The sequence below is a fragment of the Salvelinus fontinalis genome, chromosome 36 (genome assembly GCF_029448725.1).
Source record: "Salvelinus fontinalis isolate EN_2023a chromosome 36, ASM2944872v1, whole genome shotgun sequence".
NCBI lineage: Eukaryota > Metazoa > Chordata > Actinopteri > Salmoniformes > Salmonidae > Salvelinus > Salvelinus fontinalis.
In genome coordinates, this window is record NC_074700.1 from 16,215,954 (window position 1) to 16,241,754 (window position 25,801).

Here is a 25,801-nt window from a genome sequence, read left to right on the forward strand (position 1 = left end):
GCAGTGTCGGATAAGCTCAAGGGGGAGGTGTGTGTGTGTCTCTTTGTTAACAACAGCTGGTGAGCAATCTCTAATATTAAGGAAGTCTCTAGGTTCTACTCGTGTGAGTTAGAGTACCTCATGATAAGTTGCTGACCATAATATTTTCCATAGCTGTCTATTTACCATCACAAACCGATGCTGGCAGTAAGACCGCACTCAACGAGCTGCATAGGACCATAAGCAAACAAGAAAATGCTCATCCAGACGCGGCGCTCTTAGTGGCCGGTGATTTTAATGCAGGAAAACTGAAATTCGTATAACCTCATTTCATTTCGACCAGCATGTCAACTAAAGGCAAAAACAATCATACTCCAAACACAGAAAAAGCATACAAAGCTCTCTCTCGTCCTCCATTTCGCAAATTTGACCATAACTCTATACACCTGATTCCTGCTTACAAGCAAAACTCAAACAGGAAGTACCAGTGCCAGCTCAATATGGAAGTGGTCAGATGAAGCAGATGCTAAGCTACAAGACCGTTTCACTAGCACAGATTGGAATATGCTCTGGGATTCATCCGATTGCATTGAGTAGTTAACCACATCAGTCACGGGCTTCATTAATAAGTGCATCGATGACATCACCCCCACAGGGTATTCGGAAAGTATTCAGACCATTTCCCTGTTTTCACATTTTGGTACGTTACAGCCTTATTATGAAATGGATTAAATAACAAACTACACACAATACCTGATAATGACAAAGCAAAAACAGGTTTTCCCAATTTTTTCCAATTGATAAAACATTTACATAAGTATTCAGACCCTTTGCTATGAGACTTAAATGAGCTCAGGTGCATCCTGTTTCCATTAGTCATCCTTGAGATATTTCTACATCCCGATTGGAGTCCACCTGTGGTAAATTCAATTGATTGGACATGATTTGGAAAGGCACACACCTGTCTATATATGGTCCCACAGTTGACAGTGCACGTCAGAGCAAAAACCAAGCCATGAGGATGAAGGAATTGTCTGTAGAGCTCCGAGACAGGATTGTGTCAAGAAACAGATCTGGGGAAGGGTAGAAAAACATTTCTGCAGCAGTTGAAGGTCCCCAAGAACACAGTGGCATTCTTAAATGGAAGAAATGTTTTACCACCAAGACTCTTCCTAGAACTGGCCGCCCGGCAAAACTGAGCAATCAGGTTAGAAGGGCCTTGGTCAGGGAGGTGAGCAAGAAGCTGATGGTCACTCTGACAGAGCTCCAGAGTTCCTCTTTGGAGATGGGAGAATCTTCCAGAAGGACAACCATCTCTGCAGCACTGCAGCACTCCACCAATCAGGCCTATTTATGGTAGAGTGCCCAGATGGAAGCCACTCCTCAGAAAATGGCACATGACAGCCCGCGTGGAGTTTGCCAAAAGGCACCTAAAGGACTCTCATACCATGAGGAAACAATATGTTCTGGTCTGATGAAACCAAGATTGAACTTATTGGCCTGAATGCCAAGCATCACGTCTGGCACCATGCTGGTTAAGTGTGCCTTGAATTCTAAATAAATCACTGACAGTATCACCAGCAAAGCACTCCCATACCATCCCACCTCTTCCTCAATGCATCACAGTGGGAACCACACATGCGGCGATCATCCGTTCACCAACTCTGCGTCTCACAAAGACACAGCGGTTGGAACCAAAAATCTCAAATTTGGACTGATTTCCACCGTTCCACCAAAGGACAGATTTCCACCGTTCTAATGGCCACTTCTCGTGTTTCTTGTCCCAAGCAAGTCTCTTCTTATTATTATTGTCCTTTAGTAGAGGTTTCTTTGCAGCAATTTGACCACAAAGTCCTGATTCACACAGTCTCCTCTGAACAGCATTTCACATGTTGAGATGTGTCTGCTACTTGAACTCTGTGAAGCATTTACTTGGTCTTAACCTTTGGAGTAGAGGTAATTCTGGGTCTTCCTTTCCTGTGGCGGTCCTCAAGCGAGCCAGTTACATCATAGCGCTTGATGGTTTTTGCGACTTGAAATGTTCCAGATTGACTGACCTTCATGCCTTATAGTAATGATGCACTGTCGTTTCTCTTTGCTTATTTGAGGTGTTCTTGCCATAATATGGACTTGGTATTTTACCAAATAAGGCTATCTTCTGTATACCACCCCTACCTTGTCACAACACAACTGATTGGCTGTAATGCATTAAGGAAATAAATTCCACAAATTAACTTTTAACAAGGCACACATGTTGACTGAAATGCATTCCATTTGACTACCTCATGAAGCTGGTTGAGAGAATGCCAAGAGTGTGCAAAGCTGTCATCAAGGCAAAGGGTGGTTGCTTTGAAGAATCTCAAATCTCAAATATATTTTGATTTGTTTAACACTTTTCTATTTACTACATGATTCCATATGTGTTATTTCATAGTTTTGATGTGTTAACTTATGATTCTATAATGTAGAAAATAGTAAAAATAAAGAAAAAACATTGAATGTGTAGGTTTGTCAACTTTAGACTGGTACTGTACATGTTTCTGTACATAATTGACTGTACCTCAGAGAGGTCTCCGTTCTTGATGTGTGCCCGGGCCATGCTATCCAGCCAGGTGCGTCGCAGCTCGGGGGTGGAGGCGTAGGAGCGAGCCAGGCTGTACTGCAGGTCCAGCAGCATCTCTGGGTCCTTTTCATGCTCCCTCATTTGGGCCGTGGCCATCAGCACCGTCCGGATACGCTTCGTCAGTCCCTTCACCTCCCCAGGGAACGCTGTCGACTACACTCACACAAACACACACGAAGCACAACACAGCCTGAGGGTTACTGGTAAGCATTCTGTACTAGGGAGTGTGCTAATTTATTCATCCTCAGATCAACATAACTGGAACAGCACAGACAGTAAGTAATATACAAAACATTAGCAGAACACATTTCCCATCCTTCACAGTGGATCTGCATCTGAGTAATATAGCAGGTACTCGTATCTAGTAAGACTTAAGTGTATTCACAGGCAAAGTCAGAAAGCATCCTGGTCATCTGCTCGACTCAAGACTGTATTAGCCCAATGAGCTAAAGCCTCGGCATTAGGCTAGCTCTGGGAGCTAACGCGTCTTAACCACCTCAGACATATTTACATTTCAAGCTATTACAGAATGGAGCAAGACCTTGATACTTTACACATCTTATGAAAAAATCTCCCTTTCCAAGCCGCATATCCTACTCCAAGACAACAGCATGGTTAATATCTGACCGGGGAACAAACAACTGTATCACTCATTGAAAGAGCACAGCCAAGGCAGTATATACAGTGCATTCAGAAAGTACTCAGACCCTTTGACTTTTTCCACATTTTGTTAATTTACAGCCTTATACTAAAATGGATTACCCCATAATGACAAAGCGAGAACAAGTTTTTGTCAATGTTCTGCAAATGTATTAAAATTAAAAACAGAAATACCTTATTTACATAAGTTTTCAGACCCTTTGCCATGACACTCGAATTTGAGCTCAGGTTCATCCTGTATCCATTGATCATCAGATATTTCTACAACTTGATTGGAGTCCACCTGTGGTAAATTCAAATGGTTGGACATGATTTGGAAAGCCACACACCTGTCTATATAAGGTCCCACAGTTGACAATGCATGTCAGTGCAAAAACCAAGCCATGAGGATGAAGGAATTGTCTGTAGAGCTCCCAGACAGGATTGTGTCAAGGCACAGATCTGGGAAAGGGTACCAAAACATTTCTGCAGCATTGAAGGTCCTCAAGAACACAGTGGCCTGCATCATTCTTAAATGGAAGAAGTTTGGAACTGCCAAGACTCTTCTGAGAGCTGGCTGCCCGGCCAAACTGAGCAATCGGGAGAAAGACCTTGGTCAGGGAGGTGACCAGGAACCGATGGTCACTCTGACAGAGCTCCAGAGTTTCACTGTAGAGATGGGAGAACCTTCCAGAAGGACAACCATCTCTGCAGCACTCAACCAACCAGGCCTTTATGGTAGAGAGGCCAGGTGGAAGCCACTCCTCAGTAAAAGACACATGACAGCGCGCTTGAAGTTTGCCAAAAGGCATCTAAAGGACTCTCAGACCATAAGAAACAAGATTCTCTGGTCTGATGAAACCAAGATTGAACTCTTTGGCCTAAAAGCCAAGCGTCACGTATGGAGGAAACCTGTCACCATCCCTATGGTGAAGCATGGTGGTGGCAGCATCATGTTGTGGGAATGTTTTTCAGCGGCAGGGACTGGGAGATTAGTCAGGATCGAGGGAAAGATGAATGGAGAAAAGTACAGAGAGATCCTTGATGAAAACCTGCTCCAGAGTGCTCAAGACCTCAGACTGGGTCGAAGGACAACGAAGGGCAATGACCCTAAGCACACAGCCAAGACAAGGCAGGAGTGGCTTTGGGACAAGTCTCTGAATGTCCTTGAGTAGCCCAGCCAGAGCCCGGACTTGAACCCATTCGAACATCTCTGAAGAGACCTGAAATAACCTGTGCAGCGACGCTTCCAAGCCAACCTGACAGAGCTTTAGAGGGTCTGCATAGAAGAATGGGAAAAACTCCCCAAATGTAACGTAACAAAATATGGAAAAAGTCAAGGGGTCTGAATACTTTCCGAATGCACTGTATGTCCCTTTGACACTTTTGTTGAACTCATTACAGCAGGACTGTTTCAAATCAAAGTATATTGGTCATGTACACAGATTTCCAATGTTATCGCAAAATTGTCTTTCTAGTGCAGTAATGATACCTAGCAATACAAATCAATCGCACATAATCCAAAAAGTAAAAAGAAAGAAATTAAGAAATATCAGAACGAGCAGTCAGTCTGGAATATAAATATATATATATATAATAATGGTGTCTATAGACATTATAGATAGTATATGAATAGAAAAGGTGTGTACAGCAGTAGTTATATAGGATGAGCCATGACTTGAATTCAGTATATAGATATAAAGTGGTTAAAACAGTATGTAAACATTATTAAAGTGACCAGTGTTCAACGACTATGTACTGTACATATGGCAAAGCAGTCTCTAAGGTGCAGAATAGAGTACCAGGTGGTAGTCGGCTAGTAACAGTGACTAACGTTCAGGGTAGGGTACTGGGTAGAGGCCGGCTAGCGGTGACTGTTTAACAGTCTGAAAGAAGCCGTTTGTCAGTCTCTCAGTTCCAGCTTTAATGCACCTGTACTGTCTTGCTTCTTCTAGATGGTAACGGGGTGAACAGGCTGTGGCTCGGGTGGCTGAGGACCTTGATTATCTTTTTGGCCTTACTGTGACATCGGGTGTTGTAGATGTCCTGGAGGGCAGGCAGTGTGCCCCCGGTGATGCGTTGGGCTGACCACCTCTGGAGAGCCCTGCGGTTGCGGACGGTGCAATTGCTGTACCAGGCGGTGATACAGCCTGTCAGGATGCTCTCAATGGTGCATCTGTAGAAGTTTGTGAGGGTCTTAGGGGCTAAGCCAAATTTCTTCAGCCTCCTGAGGTTGAAGAGGTCCTGTTGCACCCTCTTCACCACACTGTCTGAGTGACGGGACCATTTCAGGTCGTCAGTGATGTGCACGTCAAGGAACTTGAAGCTTTAGACCCTCTCCGCTGCGGCTCTGTCAATGTGGATGGGGGGCGTTCTCTGTCTGCTGTCTCCTGTAGTCCACGATCAGCTCCTTCTTTTTGTTGAAGATGAGGGAGAGGTTATTTTCCTGGTACCACTCTGCCAGGGCTCTCACCTCCTCCCTGTAGGCTGTCTCGTCATTGTTGGTAATCAGGACTTCCACTGTTGTGTCGTCAGCAAATTTGATGATTGAGTTGGAGACGTGCATGGCCACACAGTCATGGGTGAACAGGGAGTACAGAAGGGGGCTGAGCATGCACCCCTGTGGCGGAGGTGTTGTTGCCTACCTTCACCACTTGGGGTCGGCCCGTCAGTACATCCAGGACGCAGTTACACAAGGAGGGGTTCAGACCCAGGGCCCTGAGCTTAGTGATGAGCTTGGAGGGCACTATTTTGTTGAAAGCTGAGCTGGAGTCGATGAACAGCATTCTTACATAGGTATTTCACTTGTCCAGGTGAGATAGGGTAGTGTGCAATGCAATGGCGATTGCGTCGTCCAAAAGACTGGGATATGGAGAGATTGTGGTGGTTTCTGTACTCTACCCTAGGTTAGCTACACAGCTGCTTTGTCACTGTTGGAGAACTAGTTGTTGTTTTATGATGATGATGATGTCTACCGGGTGAACAACAGACCCGAGGGGATGAAATAACCAGTTAACTTAGGTGTTTGAAGGAAAACAAACAGTATTTGAAGGGCATAGAAAGGGTATAAAGCAAACCTCTGCTTACAGGGGGGTTCTACACGGACCCAAAAGGGTTCTAGCTGCAACTAAAAAGGGTTATTCTATGGGGACAGCCGAAGAACCCTTTTGTAATTATTTTTTCTAAGAGTGGAGGGTTACCTTGGTTTTGTCGCTGTTGTCAAAGTTGTTGACGATGGAGACTCAAGACAGTGTTAGCCTTACGAGATAAAGCCTAGCAATTACGTAACCCTGGGAGCTAATTCGTAACCACTTACAGCAAATATGCATTACAAGCTTTTCCTAACTGTTACCTTCATGGCTTTGTCGCTGTTGGCAAAGTTGTTGATGATAGAGAGGGACTCCTGGAAGCGGGAGCTACCGGTCAGCGCCACATCTGAGATCAGCTGGCTCACTGCGATGATGATCTACACCAGCCCACATGAAAAAAGACTACAGTTTACAGTACTTTCTATTGAATTCTGTAGTAAACTGAAGTATACTGTAGAATACTATACACTGTAGTATCCCTCGATCATGTGTAGTATACTGTAGGATATTATAGTAAATACTGCAGTATTATCCACAAAAAAACACTGTAGTAAACACTACAGTAATGTCTGCAAAAACACCACAGTCCACAAAAACACTACACTTTAATAACTAAAGTAAATACTAAAGTGTTTAAGTTGCATATACCCTGCCCATTCCCGTCCCCCATATCCCAATTTGTGCCACACATTGTGCCAAATATTGTTTTTCCCTACAGGTTATAGAAAAGAGCAGAAGCTCTGAACTATCCATTCAGAACCCAGTCCTACCTACAGGTTATGGAAAATGTTCTCTTTTCTCCAGTAGGTTTCCTCAAGGAGAAAGCCTCCACTTCAATGTCAAAGATAATACAACAAAAAAACAATAGTAAATACTATAGTAATGTCTGCAAAAAAACAACAGTAAATACTACAGTACACTACAATCCGCAAAAACACTACATTAATTACAAAGTGGATTTAACTTCTTTAGGAAAACAGCCCTAATATTGGAAACAAGCATCATTATGTTGTCATCCAGAGTCACATGTATTTATTTTCCAAGACATAGCAACCAAAATGTTTACATACAACAGGTTTTTAAAGGACCAAAGAGTTTGGTCTGCTTTGAGTTTTCATTTTTGCTGTCACGTTCCTGACCTTATTTCCTTTGTTTAGTCGGTGTTTAGTTGGTCAGGACGTTGTTGTTTGGCCTAATATGGTTCTCAATCAGAGGCAGGTGTTTGTCACTGTCTCGGATTGGGAACCATATTAAGGTAGCCTGTTTGCACTGTTGGTTTGTGGGTGATTGTTTTCTGTCTTTGTGTTCTGCACCAGAGAGGACTGTTTTCGGTTTTTCACATGTATTGTTTTGTAGCTTGTAGTGTTCACGTTATTATTCTTTATTAAACATGTTGAACACTAGCCGTGCTGCGTTTTGGTCCTCTCCTTCATCCCAGGAAGAAAGCCGTTACATTTGCCATGAAAACAATATTGCGATACTGGTATGGTCACAGCCCTAGTGTACTAGTATTTTTTTAAATGTGGGAGAAGGTAGAAAGATAGATGAAGGGGAACCGATGTAAACACAACACACCCCTGGCCTGGGGTGTTGCCTCAATCACATGTAATATGAAATCGACCAAATCCGACCTACTGCACGTACACTCTCTCTATTTGCTCCTTCCTTTCTCACTGTCCTGTCCAATAAAAATATAAAATTCAAAAGGAGTGGGACTGTTCCAATCCAAAATAAAATAAACACACACACACACACACACACACACACACACACACACACACACACACACCACACACCACACACCACACACACACACACACACACACACACACACACACACACACACAGCACTCTGTCTGTCCAACTGGATGAGTTATGAGATGGAAATTGGAGCCCATTTTCACCATGGATAATGAAATTAATGAATATGTCCCTTGAAGGCTTATGGAAGCATTGAGAATGGTTTCTGACACAGCCGATTGTTAGAGGAGGTTGGGAAACTAAACAGCTGGTCTGTATTTGAACTTTCATTCACATTCTTTGGTCAGATGATCAAAGCAATGTCAGTGCTGTGATGTTAAATCTGCTTGGACTTCAAATGAGTTTCCAACTGGTTCATAGCCATTCTTAGTGACTTAAATCTATTTGTGTGAGGGGAGTTTGTGCATGCTAAATGGTTGAGAGCGCACAGAGAGGACTCATGGGTTGGGTATAGTGTTACTTTGACATAACATGAAGAAGTGCTTTGAAACTTAGTTAGATGTTCATAGGCACACCTGTGATGGACTGCTGATGATGCAATAACAGAATCACTATTGCATTGTGCAGTTAAATAAACAATCAGTTACAGCTGGCAGTTCCTTGACGTTCAGGGGGATGTTGTATATGACCTGTAGGTGAGTGCATAGGAAGGTTATCCTCTTGGTGTATTCATTTATGTATTCATCTATCCAACCCTCCCACCCACCCACCCACCCAACCATCCATCCACCCAACCATCCATCCATCCACCCACCCACCCACCCACCCATCCATGTTACAATAGCTGACCTGCAGGTGAGTGCGTAGGAAGGTCTTCCTCTTGGTGTACTCATAGTTGTTCCTCATCAGCAGGTAGAGTAGAGCGGAGGCCTCGGCCCGCAGCAGACCCATCTTAGATACACAGCACTTCAGAACCTCATTGCACAGAGCCGCACACAGAGTCACACGGCCCTTAAACAACGCCACCGGGAACTGACAACAACAACAAAATCCCCATATGTAAATATACAGTGTTGAACAACGAAATGTGAAACATTGAAACAAATAATTAATCAAAACACTGTGATAAAGTATTAATAATCCATAATGAATATGACCTCACTTTGATAAATAATGCCCTCATTGTAGATATTAAACTCCAAATGAATGAGTAATTTTGTTCCTATTTTTCCAATGCAAAATTATATTTCTTAGTCCCACCTTGTTAATGAAAGCCCTGAGGGAGGCAAAGACATGTTTGAGGGCAGCCTCTGATTGCCCAACCTTCAGGAATTTGAGATAAACATCAAACACTTTCTTCATCAGGGGGTTGTGGCCATCACTGTCCAGCAGCTGGTTCTGAGGACAATCAATCACATACCTGATCAGTTAACCAATGCAGAAATCCAAATATTTTTCAAATCAATGTGTTAAAACCAAATTGACCAAACAATTATTGAAGTTCCAATTGAGTAGTGGTGTAAAGGACTTAAGTAAAAATAATTGAAAGTACTACTTAAGAAGCTCTTTGGGGGAATCTGTACTTTACTATATATATTTTTGACAACTTTTACTCCACTACATTACTAAGGAAAATAATATACTTTTTACCCCATACATTTCCCCTAACACTCAAAAGTACTTGTTACATCGAAGGTATTTTTTACTTTTACTCAAGTATGACAATTGGGTACTTTTTCCACCACTGCAATTGAGACAGTGAAACAAACTGGTTCATTCCTTTAATTCGGTGTCTTCATACAAACTTGAACTAGTCCATCACTAGGGCATGGAGCAGGGAAAAACTTAGCTAGACCCATAGTAAAATGTCTAGTGCTAACCTTGAAGCACTGAATGAAGAGTGATAGGACATCCAGTACGCTGAGACAGGCCTCTGTAGAGATACTACCCTCTAACAGAGCCTGGTGATGGACCTCTGCCTCTGACGGACAAGCCCCTGGACCACACACACCAGGCAGTAGAGAGAGAGAGAGTCAGAGGACATATACGGACCATGTACCACAGTGGAATATTGTGATGGCTCAGTATTGATATGGTGACAGTGGATTGTATTTCATCAGAGTAGCACCTACATGGCTATGGTTACTGTACACAGGGAGCCCAATTCTGACTTTTTTCCACAAAATTGTTTATCATTTTACTACACCTACAGAAAGTATTTCCAACCCTTGAATTTTTCCACATTTTGTTGTGTTACAGCCTGAATTTAAAATAGATTACATTTAGATTGTGTCTCTGATTTACAAACAATACCCCTATAAAAGTCAAAGTGTAATTATGTATTTTTTATATATATTTTATTTTTTAACAAAATTAATAGAAAATGTAAGTTAAATGTCTTGAGTCAATAAGCATTCAACCCCTTTGTTATGGCAAGCCTAAATAACTTAATGAGTAAATATGTACTTAAGTTTAACATGATTTTTGAATGACTGCCCTGTCTCTATATCCCACACAATTATCTGAAAGATCCCGTAGTCGAGAAGGGAATTTCAAGCATAGATTCAATGGCAAAGTCCAATGCCTTGCAAAGAAAGGCACCTATTGGTCGATGGGTAAAAAAATGCTCTGTTGGGTTGATGATTATACTTTATAGCTGAGGGTTTTCATTCTCAAGTTTTTTTCTCCGTCATACAGTAGGCTAACCTATAACTGAGTTATATTGTTGTCCTATTTGCACACCACTAAGTTAACTATGTAATGAACAAGACTACTATTAATAACATTATTCTGACCCTCTTAAATCTCTTTCAGGACGTGCCTGGTGCAGTTATACTATGTTGGAAAGAGGAACAATAAATCAAAGTTTATTTGTCACGTGCGCCGAATACAACAGGTGTACAGTCGTGGTCAAAGGTTTTGAGAATGACACATTCATTTTCACAAAGTCTGCTGCCTCAGAATGTATAATGGCAATTTGCATATACTCCAGAATGTTATGAAGAGTGATCAGATGAATTGCAATTAATTGCAAAGTCCCTCTTTGCCATGCAAATGAACTGAATCCCCCCCCAAAACATTTCCACTGCATTTCAGCCCTGCCACAAAATGACCAGCTGACATCATGTCAGTGATTCTCTCGTTAACACAGGTGTGAGTGTTGATGAGGATAAGGCTGGAGATCACGCTGTCATGCTGATTGAGTTTCGTATAACAGACTGGAAGCTTCAAAAGGAGGGTGGAGCTTGGAATCATTGTTCTTCCTCTGTCAACCATGGTTACCTGCAAGGAAACACGTGCCATAATCATTGCTTTGCACAAAAAGGGCTTCACAGGCAAGGATATTGCTGCCAGTAAGATTGCACCTAAATCAACCATTTATCGGATCATCAAGAACTTCAAGGAGAGTGGTTCAATTGTTGTGAAGAAGGCTTCAGGGCACCCAAGAAAGTCCAGCAAGTGCCAGGACCGTCTCCTAAAGGATTCAGCTGCGGCACCACCAGTACAGAGCTTGCTCAGGAATGGCAGCAGGTAGGTGTGAGTGCATCTGCACGCACAGTGAGGCGAAGACTTTTGGAGGATGGCCTGGTGTCAAGAGGGGCAGCAAAGAAGCCACTTCTCTCCAGGAAAAACATCAGGGACAGATTGATTTTCTGCAAAAGGTACAGGGATTGGACTGCTGAGGACTGGGGTAAAGTAATTTTCTCTGATGAATCCCCTTTCCAATTGTTTGGGGCATCCGGAAAAAAGCTTGTCCGGAGAAGACAAGGTGAGCGCTAAAATCATTCCTGTGTCATGCCAACAGTAAATCCTAAGACCATTCATGTGTGGGGTTGCTTCTCAGCGAAGGGAGTGGGCTCACTCACAATTTTGCCTAAGAACACAGCCATGAATAAAGAATGGTACCAACACATCCTCCGAGAGCAACTTCTCCCAACCATCCAGGAACAGTTTGATGAAGAACAATGCCTTTTCCAGCATGATGGAGCACCTTGCCATAAGGCAAAAGTGATAACTAAGTGGCTCGGGGAACAACACATCGATATTTTGGGTCCATGGCCAGGAAACTCCCGGTTGGACAAACAAAAGCCCACAAATTCGGACAAACTCCAAGCATTGAATATGCAAGAATGGGCTGCCATCAGTCAGGATGTGGCCCAGAAGTTATTTGACAGCATGCCAGGGCGGATTGCAGAGGTCTTGAAAAAGAAGGTTCAACACTGCAAATATTGACTCTTTGCATCAACTACATGTAATTGTCAATAAAAGCCTTTGACACTTTTGAAATGTTTATAATTATACTTCAGTATTCCATAGTAGCATCTGACAAAAATATCTAAAGTCACTGAAGCAGCAAACTTTGTGGAAATTAATATTTGTGTCATTCTCAAAACGTTTGGCCACGACTGTAGACCTTACAGTGAGAGTTAGGATGATGTTTGGATTCTGTACTGCACTAATAGGTAGGGATACTAACTCTGTCCTAAACAGGTACATGTGTCTCTGTGTATTTGTAGGAATAAGCATGCTTGGATGTCCAAGCTAAGGTTCCACGCCCCCCACCCATCTTGAGACTTGGTTGTCAAAGCTAGTTATTCCTTTTTCTTTTTTGCTCCTTGCTAATAAATGTCATTGTCGTTCTTTATGCTATACTTGACTTGAGTGACGTGATCTTCCTGTCCGGTCTTGCGCCCCCTTGGGCTTGTGCAGTGGAAGAGATCTTCGTGGGCTATACTCAGCCTTGTCTCAGGGTAGTAAATTGGTGGTCTGTTGATAACCCTCTAGTGGTGTGGGGGCTGTGCTTCGGCAAAGTGGGTGGAGTTATATCCTGCCTGTCGGACAGGGCCACAGTGTCCCCCGACCCGCCGCCTCCAGTATCTATGCGGCAATAGTTTATGTGCCGGGGAGCTAAGGTCAGTCTGTCTTATCTGGTGTCCTGTGTGAACTTAAGTATGCTCCCTTCGCTCTCTCTCTCTGAGGACCTGAGGTAGTCTTAGGACCATGCCTCAGGACTACCTGGCCTGATGACTCCTGGCTGTCCCCAGCCCACCTGGTCGTGCTGCTGATCCAGTTTCAATTGTTCTGCCTGCGGCTATGGAACCCTGACCGGTTCACCGGACATGCTTCCTTGTACCGGACCTGCTGTTTTCGACCCCCTCTCTCCCTTTCTTTCTACCGCACCTGCTGTCTTGACCTCTGAAAGCTTGGTTATGAAAAGCCAACTGACATCTACTCCTGAGGTACTGACCTGTTGTACCCTCTAAAACCCCAGATTATTATTTGACCCTGCTGGTCATCTATGAATGTTCGAAGATTTTGAAGAGCAATCTAGCCTTAATTGCCATGTACTCTTATAAGAGAACTGGCCACACCTCAAAGCCGGGTTCCTCTAGGTTTCATCCTAGGTTCCAGCCTTTCAAGGGATATTTTCCTAGCCACCGCGCTTCTACATCTGCATTGGTTGCCGTTTGGGGTTTTAGGCTGGGTTTCTGTATAGGCAATGTGTGACATCTGCTGATGTAAAAAGGGCTTTATAAATACATTTGATTTGATTACGCAGCTACTCTTAACATTAGGTGGTTCTCTGAGAATGGCTTATCAAGTTTAACGGTTTAATGTCAAGTGCACAAGTACAGTGAAATGCCTTTCTTGCAAGCTCCACAATACCCCATAATGCAAAGGGTAATCATGATTTTTCGAAATTGTAACACATTAATTATTCATGAAAATCTGAAATGTTTTGAGTCAACCCATTTGTTATGGAAAGCCTAAATACGTTCAGGAATCAGAATGCGCTTAATACATCACATAATAAGTTGCATGGACTCACACAATAATAGTGTTTAACATGATTGTTGAATGACTACCTCATCTCTGTACCCCACACATACAATTATCTGTAATGTCCCTCAGTCAAGCAGTGAATGTCAAACAAAGACTCAACCACAAAGACCAGGGAGGTTTTCAATTCTTCACAAAGAAGGGTATCTATTGGAAGATGGATAAAAAAAAGCACGAATTGAATATCCCTTTGAGCATGGTGAAGTTATTAATTACACTTTGGATGGTGTATCAATACACGCAGTGACTACAAGGATTCAGGCATTCAGGCTTTTATAGACTTACCCAGAAAGACTCACAGCTGTAATCACTGCCAAAGTTGATTAACATGTATTTACCCAAGGGGTTTAATCCTTATCTAATCAAAATGTACATGTGTATTATTTTATATTAATATATATATATATTTTTTTCATCTATTTTGACAGAGTATTTTGTGTAGATCGTTGACAGAAAAATTACAATTAAATCTATTTTCATCACGCAAGAACCTCTCAAGCTCTGTCAGGGTGGATGGGGAGCGTCACTGCACAGCTATTTTCAGGTCTCTCCAGAGATGCTCGATCGTTTCAAGTCCGGGCTCTGGCTGGGCCACTCAAGTACATTCAGAGACTTGTCCTGAAGCCACTTGTCTTGGCTGTGTGCTTAGGGTCGTTGTCCTGTTGGAAGGTGAACCTTCGCCGCAGTCTGAGGTCCTGAGCGCTCTGGAGCAGGTTTTCATCAAGGAACTCTGTACTTTGCTCAGGTCATCTTTCCCTTGCGCCTGACTAGTTTCCCAGTCCCTTCCTCTGAAAAACATCCCCACAGCATGATACTGCCAGACGTGACGCTTGGTATTCAGGGCAGAGTTCAATCTTGGTTTCATCAGACCAGAGAATATTGTTTCTCATGGTCTGAGAGTCCTTTAAGTGCCTTTTGGCAAAGTCCAAGCGGGCTGTCATGTCCCTTTTACTGAGGAGCAGCTTCCGTATGGCCACTCTACCATATAGGCCTGATAGGTGGAGTGCTGCAGACATGGTTGTCCATCTGGACGGTTCTCCCATCTCCACAGAGGAACTCTGGAGCTCTGTCAGAGTGACCATCGGGTTCTTCGTCACCTCAGTGACCAAGGCCCTTCTGGCAAAGCGGCCAGCTCTAGGAAGAGTCTTGGTGGTTCCAAACGTCTTCCATTTAAGAATGATGGAGGCTACTGTGTTCTTGGGTACCTTCAATGCTGCAGAATTTTTTTGGTACCCTTCCCCAGGTCTGTGCCTCGACACAATCCTGTCCCAGAGCTCCACGGACAATTCCTTCGACCTTATGGCTTGGTTTTTGCTCTGAAATGCAATGTCAACTGTGGGACCGTATATAGACAGGTGTGTGCCTTTCCAAATCATGTCCAATCAATTGAATTTACCACAGGTGGACTCCAATCAAGTTGTATAAACATCTCAAGGTTGATCAATGGAAACAGAAATCACCAGAGCTCAATTTCAAGTCTCATAGCAAAGGGTCTGAATACTTATGCAAATAAGGTATTTCTGCTTTTTATTTGTAATACATTTCTAAAAACCTGTTTTCCCTTTGTCATTATGGGGGATTGTGTGTAGATTGATGAGGATTTTTATTTATTTATTTAATCCATTTTAGAATAAGGCTGTAACGTAACAAAATGTGGAAAAAGTGAAGGGGTCTGAAAACTTTCTGAATGCACTGTATTCAAGGTATAACATTATATGTGTGAGAGAGGGAAGTGGGAAGGGATAGCAACATGTTCATATACAGTTGAAGTCGGAAGTGTACATACACTTAGGTTGAACTCATTAAAACTTGTTTTTCAACCACTCCACAAATTTCTTGTTAACAAACTACAGTTTTGACAAGTCAGTTTAGGACATTACTTTGTGCATGACACATGTAATTTTTCCAACAATTGTTTACAGACAGATTATTTCACTTATAATTCACTGATTCACAATTCCAGTTGGTCAGAAGTTAACATACACTGAATTGACTGTGCCTTTAAACAGCTTGGGAAATTATGTCATGTCTTTAGACGCTTCTGATAAGCTTCTGACTGACATCATTTAAGTCAATTGGAGGTGTACCTGTGGATGTACTTCAAGGCCTAGCTTCAGTGCCTCTTTGCTTGACATCATGGGAAAATCAAAAGAAATCAGCCAAGACCTCAGGAAAAAAACTGTAGACCTCCACAAGTCTGGTTCATCCTTGGGAGCGATTTCCAAACGCCTGAAGGTACCACGTTCATCTGTACAAACAATAGTATGCAAGTATAAACACCATGGGACCACGCAACTGTCATACCGCTCAGGAAGGAGACGCGTTCTGTCTCCTAGAGATAAACGTACTTTGATGCGAAAAGTGCGAATCAATCCCAGAACAACAGCAAAGGACCTTGTGAAGATGCTGGAGGAAACAGGTATAAAAGTATCTCTATCCAGAGTAAAATGAGTCCTATATCGACATAACCTGAAAGGCGGCTCAGCAATTACAAAGCCATTGTTCCAAAACCGCCATAAAAAAGCCAGACTACGGTTTGCAACTGCACATGGGGAAAAAGATTGTACTTTTTGGAGAAATGTCCTCTGGTCTGATGAAACAAAAATAGAACTGTTTGGCCATAATGACAATCGTTATGTTTGGAGGAAAAAGGGGGAGGCTTGCAAGCCGAAGAACACCATCCCAACCGTGAAGCACGGGGGAGGCAGCATCATGTTGTGCTGGTGCTTTGCTGTAGGAGGGACTGCTGCACTTCACAAAATAGATAGCTTCATGAGTAAGGACAATTATGTGGATATATTGAAGCAACATCTCAAGACATCCGTCAGGAAGTTAAAGCTTGGTCGCAAATGGGTCTTTCAAATGGACAACGACCCCAAGCATACTTCCAAAGTTGTGGCAAAATGGCTTAAGGACAAAAAAGTCAAGGTATTGGAGTGGCCATCACAAAGCCCTGTCCTAAATCCTATAGAAAATTTGTGGGCAGAACTGAGAAAGTGTGTGCGGGCAAGTAGGCCTACAAACCTGACTAAGTGACACCAGCTCTGTCAGGAGGAATGGGTCAAAATTCACCCAACTTATTGTGGGAACCTTGTGGAAGGCTACCCGAAACATTTGACCCAAGTTAAACAATTTAAAGTCAATGCTACCAAATACTAATTGAGTGTATGTAAACTTCTGACCCACTGGGAATGTGATGAAAGAAATAAAAGCTGAAATAAATCATTCTCTCTACTATTATTCTGACATTTTACATTCTTAAAATAAAGTGGTGATCCTAAGGGACCTAAGACAGGGAATTCTTACTAGGACTTGTGAATTGTGAAAAACTGAGTTTAAATGTATTTGGCTAAGGTGTATATAAACTTCCGACTTCAACTGTACCTATGTTGAGTGTGAGAGCGGTCTCTATGGTGCTAAACTGCTGCAGTTTGACCTGCATGAGGCCGGCTCTGCAGCGCATCACAGGCATGGTCTGCTTCTTCATGTCTGACGAGAACAGCTTGGATACCCAGGCATCCTGACTCCTACAGACACAGATAGATACAGTACACACACACAGACCAAACATTATTACAGATATAAGATGGGTGTTGAGAGACTATGACTGATTTAATCTATTGACAAGGGACACTCAGGTGTCTTGACTCCCACTAACAAACATACAAAAATTGACCCATAGAGTACACTAAACATGGGGAGTCCATGACACATTTAATGGAGTAGCAGGAAATCAAAACTCGATGTGAGAATGCTGTTCATTCACTAGAGCTCAGCGTTCAACACGATAGCCTCTTCCAAGCTCGCCACCAAGCTTAAGACACTGTGACTGAACACCTCCCTCTGCAACTGACACCAGGTGGTACAGTTTCTACCTCTAACTCCAGTATCCCTGCACATTGTAAATATGGTATTGGAACTGACCCTGTACTGTATATACAGTGCCATCGGAAAGTATTCCCCTTGACCTTTTCCAAATTGTGATGTGTTACAAAGTGGGATTAAAATGGATTTAAATGTCATTTTTTGACAATGATCGACACAAAATACTCAACATTTTTCTTCCACTTTTAAATGACAAACATTTGTACAAACAAATAACATTTTAAAACACCAATATAGTGATTAGATAAGTATTCAACCCCATGAGTCAATACATGTTAGAATGACCTTTGGCAGTGATTACAGCTGTGAGTCGTTATGGGTAAGTTTCTAAGAACTTTCCACCCCTGGATTGTGCAACATTTGCTCATTATTATTTTCAAAATTCTTCAAGCTCTGTCAAATTGGTTGTTGATCATTGCTAGACAGCCATTTAAGTCATGCCATAGATTTTGTAGCAGATTTAAGTAAAAAAATGTAACTCGGCCACTTCTGGAACTTTCAGTGTCTTCTGGGAAAGCGACCAGTGTAGATTTGGCCTTGTGTTTGGCCCTGTAGGTTATTGTCCTGCCGAAAGGTAAATTAATCTTCCAGTGTCTGGTGGAAAGCAGACTGAACCAGGTTTTGCTCAAGCATTATGTCTGTGCTTAGCTCCATTCCATTTTTTTTTCTATCCTGGAAAACTCCCCAGTCCTTTTAACAATTACAAGCATACCCATAACATGATGCAGCTACCACTATGCTTGAAAATATGGAGAGTGGTACTCAGTAATGTGTTGTAATAAGATTTGCCCCGAATATAAGACTGTATTCAGGACAAAAAAGTGAATTGCTTTGCCACTTTTTTTGCGGTATTACTTCAGTGACTTGATGCAAACAGGATGCATGTTTTGTAATATTTTTATTCTGTACTGTTCCGTCTTTTCACTCTGTCAGTTAGGTTCGTTTTGTGGAGTAACTACAATGTTGTTGATCCATCCGCAGCTTTCTCATATCACAGCCATTAAACTCTATCTGTTTAAATGTCACCATTGGCCTCAAGGTGAAATGCCCGTGGGTTTCCTTCCTCCCTGTCAAATCAAAATAGTGAGCAATTTGAAAATTTTCACAACTTCTAAAAGTTGTTGCGACTCAACTGGTGAAGCAGTCATATACACTGCTCAAAAAAATAAAGGGAACACTTAAACAACACAATGTAACTCCAAGTCAATCACACTTCTGTGAAATCAAACTGTCCACTTAGGAAGCAAAACTGATTGATGATAAATTTCACATGCTGTTGTGCAAATGGAATAGACAAAAGGTGGAAATTATAGGCAATTAGTAAGACACCCCCAAAAAAGGAATGGTTCTGCAGGTGGTGACCACACACCACTTCTCAGTTCCTATGCTTCCTGGCTGATGTTTTGGTCACTTTTGAATGCTGGCGGTGCTTTCACTCTAGTGGTAGCATGAGACGGAGTCTACAACCCACACAAGTGGCTCAGGTAGTGCAGTTCATCCAGGATGGCACATCAATGCGAGCTGTGGAAAAAGGTTTGCTGTGTCAGTCAGCGTAGTGTCCAGGGCATGGAGGCGCTACCAGGAGAAAGGCCAGTACATCAGGAGATGTGGAGGAGGCCGTAGGAGGGCAACAACCCAGCAGCAGGACCGCTACCTCCGCCTTTGTGCAAGGAGGTGCACTGCCAGAGCCCTGCAAAATGACCTCCAGCAGGCCACAAATGTGGCCCAACCGGTCAGGAGGCTCTCAATGGTGCAGCTGTAGAACTTCTTGAGGATTTGGGGACCCATGCCATATCTTTTCAGTCTCCTGAGGTGGAAAAGCCGTTGTCGTGCCCTCTTCACGACTGTCTTGGTGTGTTTGGACCATGATAGCTTGTTGGGGATGTGGACACCAAGGAACTTGAAACTCACAACCGCTCACAACCGCTCCACTACAGCTGTCGATGTGAATGGAGGCATGTTAGGCCCTCCTTTTCTTGTAGTCCACGGTTAGGTCCTTTGTCTTGCTCACATTGAGGTTGTTGTCCTGGCATCACACTGCCAGGTCTCTGACCTCCTCCCTATAGGCTGTCTCATCGTTGATCAGGCCTACCACTGTTGTGTCATCAGCAAACTTAATGATGGTGTTTGAGTCGTGCTTGGCCACGCAGTCGTGGGTAAACAGGGAGTACAGGATGGGACTAAGCATGCACCCTCTGAGGGGCCCCCATGTTGAGGATCAGTGTGCTGCTTGCCTTGAAGCAAGCATAAAAAATGTATTTAGCCCATCTGGTAGGCTCGCATCACTGGGCAGCTCGCGGCTGGGTTTCCCTTTGTAGGCTGTAATAGATTGCAAGCCCTGCCACATGCGACGAGCCTCACAGCCAGTGTAGTAGCATTCCATCGTTGTCCTGTATTGATGTGTTGCCTGTTTGAAGGTTCGTCTGAGAGCATAGCGGGATTTCTCATAAGCATCCGGATTAGTGTCCCGCTCCTTGAAAGCGGCAGCTCTAGCCTTTAGCTCGGTGCGGATGTTGCCTGTAATCCATGGATTCTGTTTGGTAAATGTACCTACGGTCACTGTGGGGACGATGTCGTCGATGCATTTATTGATGAAGCAGGTGACTGAGGTGGTATACTCCTCATTGCTATTGGATGAATCCCGGAACATATTCCAGTCTGTGCTAGAAAAACAGTCCTGTAGCGTAGCATCAGCGTCATCTGGCTACTTCCATATTGATTGAATCACTGGTATTTCTTTAGTTTTCTCTTGTGAGCAGGAATCAGGAGGATTGAATTATGGTCAGATTTGCCAAATGGAGGGCGAGGGAGAGCTTTGTACACGTCTCCGTGTGTGGAGTAAAGCTGGTCTATCATTTTTCCCCATCTGAATGCACATGTGACATGCTGGTAGAAATTTGGTAAATCAAATTTAAGTTTGCCTGCATTAAAGCCCCTGGTTACTAGGAATGCCACTTCTGGATGATCATTTTCTAATTTGCTTATTTCACCTTTATTGTTGAGAACAAGTTCTCATTTACAACTGCGACCTGGCCAAGATAAAGAAAAGCAGTGCGACAAAACAACACAGAGTTACACAAACAAATGTACAGTCAATAATACAAGAGATAAATCTATGTACAGTGTGTGCACATGTAGAAGGGTAAGGCAATAAATAGGCCATGGAGGCGAAATAATTCCAGTTTAGCATTAACACTGGAGTGATAGATGTGCAGATGATGATGTGCAAGTAGAGATACTAGGGTGCAAAAGACCAAGAGGATAAGTAACAATATGGGGATGTGGTAGTTAGGTGTGCTATTTACAGATTGGCTCAGTACTGGTATGGTGATCAGTAAGCTGCTCGGACAGCTAATGCTTAAAGAGAGAGGGAGATAAGACTCCAGCTTCAGTGATTTTTGTCAGCAGAGAACTGGAAGGAAAGGCGGCGAAAGTAAGTGTTGGCTTTGGGGGAGACCAGTGAAACATACCTGCTGGAGCGCGTGCTACGGGTGGGTGTTGCTATGGTGACCAGTGATCTGAAATAAGGCGGAGCTTTACCTAGCATAGACTTAGATGGCCTAGAGCCAGTGGGTTTGGCGACGAATATGTAGTGAGGGCCAGCCAACGAGAGCATACAGGTCGCATTGGTGGGTAGTATATGAGGCTTTGGTGACAAAACGGATGGCACTGTGATAGACTACATCCAATTTGCTGAGTAGAGTGTTGGAGGCTATTTTGTAAATGACATCGCCGAAAGATCGTAGGATAGTCAGTTTTACGAGAGTATTTTTGGCAGCATGAGTGAAGGAGGCTTTGTTGCGAAACAGAAAGCCAATTCTAGATTTAATTTTGGGTTGGAGATGCTTAATGTGAGTCTGGAAAGAAAGTTTACAGTCTAACCAGACACCTAGGTATTTGTAGTTGTTCACATATTCTAGGTCAGAACCGTCCAGATTATGATGATGCTAGTTGGGTGGGAGGATGCGGGCAGCAATCGGTTGAAGAGCATGCACTTAGTTTTACTTGCATTTAAAAGCAGTTGGAGGCCTCGGAAGAAGTGTTGTATGGCATTGAAGCTCGTCTGGAGGTTTGTTAGCTTATGGCCTTATACAGCTCATTGAGTGCAGTCTAAGTGCCAGCATCGGTTTGTGGTGGTAAATAGACGGCCATGAAAAAAAGAGATGAAAACTCTCTTGGTAGATAATGTAGACATCGTGTACCAGCTGTTATTGGCAAATAGACACACACCACCACCCTCAACTTACTGGACGTAGCTGTTCTGTCTTGCCGAATCACGGAAAACCCAGCCAACTGTATTTTATCTGTGTCGTCGATCAGCTATGACTCGGTGAAACGTAAGATATTACAGTTTTAATGTCCCGTTGATAAGATTGTCTCAAACGGACCTCATCCAGTTTATTCTCCAGTGATTGCACGTTGGCCAATATAACAAATGGTAGAGGCGACAAATTCTCACAAGGAAGCCGGATCTGCGTCCCCTGTATCTCCGTCTTTTCTTCATGCGAATGACGAGATTGAGTTTGGAAGCACAGCTGTATCTTTGTAGTGACTGGATGTATTGACCCAACATCCAAAGAGTAATTAATAACTTCACCATGCTCAAAGGGATGTTCAATGTCTGCTTTTAAAAAAATCTACCAATAGATGATCATCTTTGTGAAGAATTGGAAAACCTCCCTGGCCTTTGTGGTTGAATCTGTGTTTGAAATTCACTGCTTGACTGAGGGACCTTACAGATAATTGTATGTGTGGGGTACAGAGATGAGGTAGTCATTCAAAAATCATGTTAAACACTATTGCACACAGAATGAGTCCATGCAACTTATTATGTGACTTGTTAAGCACATTTGTACTCCTGAACTTACTTAGGCTTGACATAACAAAGGGATTGAATACTTATTGAATCAAGACATTTAAGCTTTTCATTAATGAATTATTTTGTTACAATTTTGAAAAACATAATTACACTTCGACATTATGGGGTATTGTGTAGGCCAGTCAATTTTAAATTCAGGCTATAACAACAAAATGTGGAAAAAGTCAAGGGGTATGAATACTTTCTGAAGGCACTGTATCTTCTTACATTCTCATGCTCTTAGTTCTTACTGTTTGTGTGTTTTTGTTCTACTTTATGTTATTTTCAACTAACATTGATAGTGATTACTGCATTGTTGGGTTTGGAGCTTGCAAGAAAGGCATTTCATTGTACTTGTACACATGACATTAAAACTTGATAAGCCAGACTTAGAGACATGCCTAAAGACAAGAGTAGGCGCATAAACAATGACATAATATAGCAAGGAACAAGGAACAAAAAAGAAAAAGGATTAATAAGCTTTGACGTCCAAGTCTCAAGATGGGTGTGGGACAATGACTATTATATAATTTATTGGACTAGCAAGGAACCCACAGAGACACATGTACCACGTACCTGTTTAGGACAGAATTAGTAACCCTACCTATTAGTGCAGTACAGAATCCTAGCATCATCCTACCTCCCAATGTTCTTCTTTCCAACATAACGGAACTGCACCAGGCACGTCCTGAAAGAGATTTAAGAGGGTCAGAATAATGTTATTAATAGTAGTCTTGTTCATTACATAGTTAACTTAGTGGTGTGCAAATAGGACAACAATATAACTCAGTTATAGGTTAGCCTAAAGTAATGACGGAGAAAAAAACTTGAGAATGAAAACCCTCAGCTATAAAGTGCCAATCATCAACCCAACAGAGCATTTTAAGTTCAGAGGGTTCCTCAGAGGGACAAATACAGTTAACGTCGAAAGTTTAGATATACTTAGGTTGGAGTCATTAAAACTTGTTTTTCAACCACTCCACAAATTTCTTGTTAACAAACTATAGTTTTGACAAGACGTTTAGGACATCTGCTTTGTGCATGACATGTAGATTTTCCAACAGTTGTTTACAGACAGATTATTTCACTTATAATTCACTGTATCACAATTCCAGTGGGTCAAAAGTTTACATACACTAAGTTGACTGTGCCTTTAAACAGTTTGGAAAATTCCAGAAAATTATGTCATGGCTTTAGAAGCTTCTGATAGGCTAATTGACATAATTTGAGTCAATTGGAGGTGTACCTGTGGGAAAAAATGTATAGACCACCACAAGTCTGGTTCATCCTTGGGAGAAATTTCCAAATGCCTGAAGGTACCACATTTGTCTGTACAAACAATAGTACGCAAGCATGAACACCATGGGACCACGCAGCCATCATACCGCTCAGGAAGGAGACGCATTCTGTCTCCTAGAGATGAACGTACTTTGATTCGAAAAGTGCTAATCAATCCCAGAGTAACAGCAAAGGACCTTGTGAAGATGCTGGAGGAAACAGGTATGAAAGTATCTATATCCACAGTAAAACAAGTCCTATATCGGCATAACCTGAAAGGCCGCTCAGCAAGGAAGAAGCCACTGCTCCAAAACCACCATAAAAAAGCCAGACTACGGTTTGCAACTGCACATGGGGACAAAGATCGCACTTTTTGGAGAAATGTCCTCTGGTCTGATATAGAACTGAAAAATAAAATAGAACTGTTTGGCCATAATGAGGAAGAAAAAGGGGGAACACCATCCCAACCGTGAAGCACAGGGGAGGCAGCATCATGTTGTGGGGGTGCTTTGCTGCAGGAGGGACTGGTGCACTTCACAAAACAGACGGCTTCATGAGTAAGGACAATTATGTGGATATATTGAAGCAACATCTCAAGACATCAGTCAGGAAGTTAAAGCTTGGTCGCAAATGGGTCTTCCAAATGGACAATGACCCCAAGCATACTTCCAAAGTTGTGGCAAAATGGCTTAAGGACAACAAAGTCAAGGTATTGGAGTGGCCATCACAAAGCCCTGTCCTAAATCCTATAGAAAATTTGTGGGCAGAACAGAGAAAGCGTGTGCGGGCAAGGAGGCCTACAAACCTGACTCGGTTACACCAGCTCTGTCAGGAGGAATGGACCAAAATTCCTCCAATTTATTGTGGGAACCTTGTAGAAGTCTACTAGGATTAAATGTCAGGAATTATGAAAAACTGAGTTTACATGTATTTTGCTGGTGTATGTAAACTTCCGACTTCAACTGTATGTCCTAAGGCTGTAATTCTATCGAACTTTCCATTAATAATATGTCTTTGTAGACAAATGACTGCCTGTTCACAAACACAGACTTTTTAATGTGACAATTGACAAGTTTTTAGGGCTTCACTGTGACTACAGCTCAGGGTGTGTAATCAGGAAAATGTACTGACTCTAATCCTACATTCACACAGGAGAGGAGAACCACGGATGTTTTCTGTACTCCAGTGGAGGCTTCTGAGGGGAGGGCTCATAATGTCTGGAATGGGGTGAATGGAACGACATCAAACCATGTGTTTGATGTATTTGATACCATTCTATTTATTCCGCTCCAGCCATTACCACGAACCCATCCTCCCTAATTAAGGTGCCACCAACCTCCTTTGCTGTACTCACTCCAGTAGACTAAGGGTGTGTTCGTAAATTCACTCTGGCTATCTACTCCGATTTCATCGCACTCTGGTTTGAGAGTGGCAGAGTGCAGAATATTTAAGGAATTTACGAACACCTTAAACTCGGTTGTAATGACAGGTGAAAGTAAACATCGGCCAAAAAACTGAATGAAATGGTTGACATAACACAGTCACCAATGCTCTAGATAACATGAAAACAGCCTAACCAGCTCTTCTAGGGCGAGTAAAATGGTCAGAGTGAGGTATTCTCTCATTTGTGTCTGGAAGTAGCTAGCAAGCTAGCCAACTTTAGCCAGTTAGCTTGGGTGCTGCCAATCAAATCAAAATCAGATTGGTCACATACACGTGTTTAGCAGATGCTATTGCGGGTGTAGCGAAATGCTTGACTGCTGTTGTGAGGTCAGACCGCTCGGATCAACCCTACTCCTTGGCCAGTGTCCAGTGTGCGCTCTGAACGCTCCAAGATCGAAACGCTTTGAATTTACGAATGCACAATCTGACAACACTGAATTTACGAATGCACAATCTGACAACACT

At 42.7% G+C, this 25,801-nt stretch overlaps 1 protein-coding gene across 9 annotated transcripts in view; it reads right to left on the reverse strand.

The window, feature by feature from the left end:
- Nucleotides 1–25,801, reverse strand: part of LOC129835298 (dedicator of cytokinesis protein 11-like) — a 122,950-nt gene that overhangs the window by 40,778 nt on the left and 56,371 nt on the right. For all 9 annotated transcript variants that reach the window (XM_055900889.1, XM_055900888.1, XM_055900887.1 and 6 more), the window contains 7 exons: nucleotides 23,256–23,303; nucleotides 17,257–17,399; nucleotides 9,912–10,027; nucleotides 9,292–9,429; nucleotides 8,881–9,063; nucleotides 6,594–6,707; nucleotides 2,540–2,755 (listed from right to left, as the gene is read on the reverse strand). In XM_055900889.1, the coding sequence (XP_055756864.1) occupies nucleotides 2,540–2,755; nucleotides 6,594–6,707; nucleotides 8,881–9,063; nucleotides 9,292–9,429; nucleotides 9,912–10,027; nucleotides 17,257–17,399; nucleotides 23,256–23,303 (958 nt within the window). The remainder of the gene's footprint in view (nucleotides 1–2,539; nucleotides 2,756–6,593; nucleotides 6,708–8,880; nucleotides 9,064–9,291; nucleotides 9,430–9,911; nucleotides 10,028–17,256; nucleotides 17,400–23,255; nucleotides 23,304–25,801) is intronic.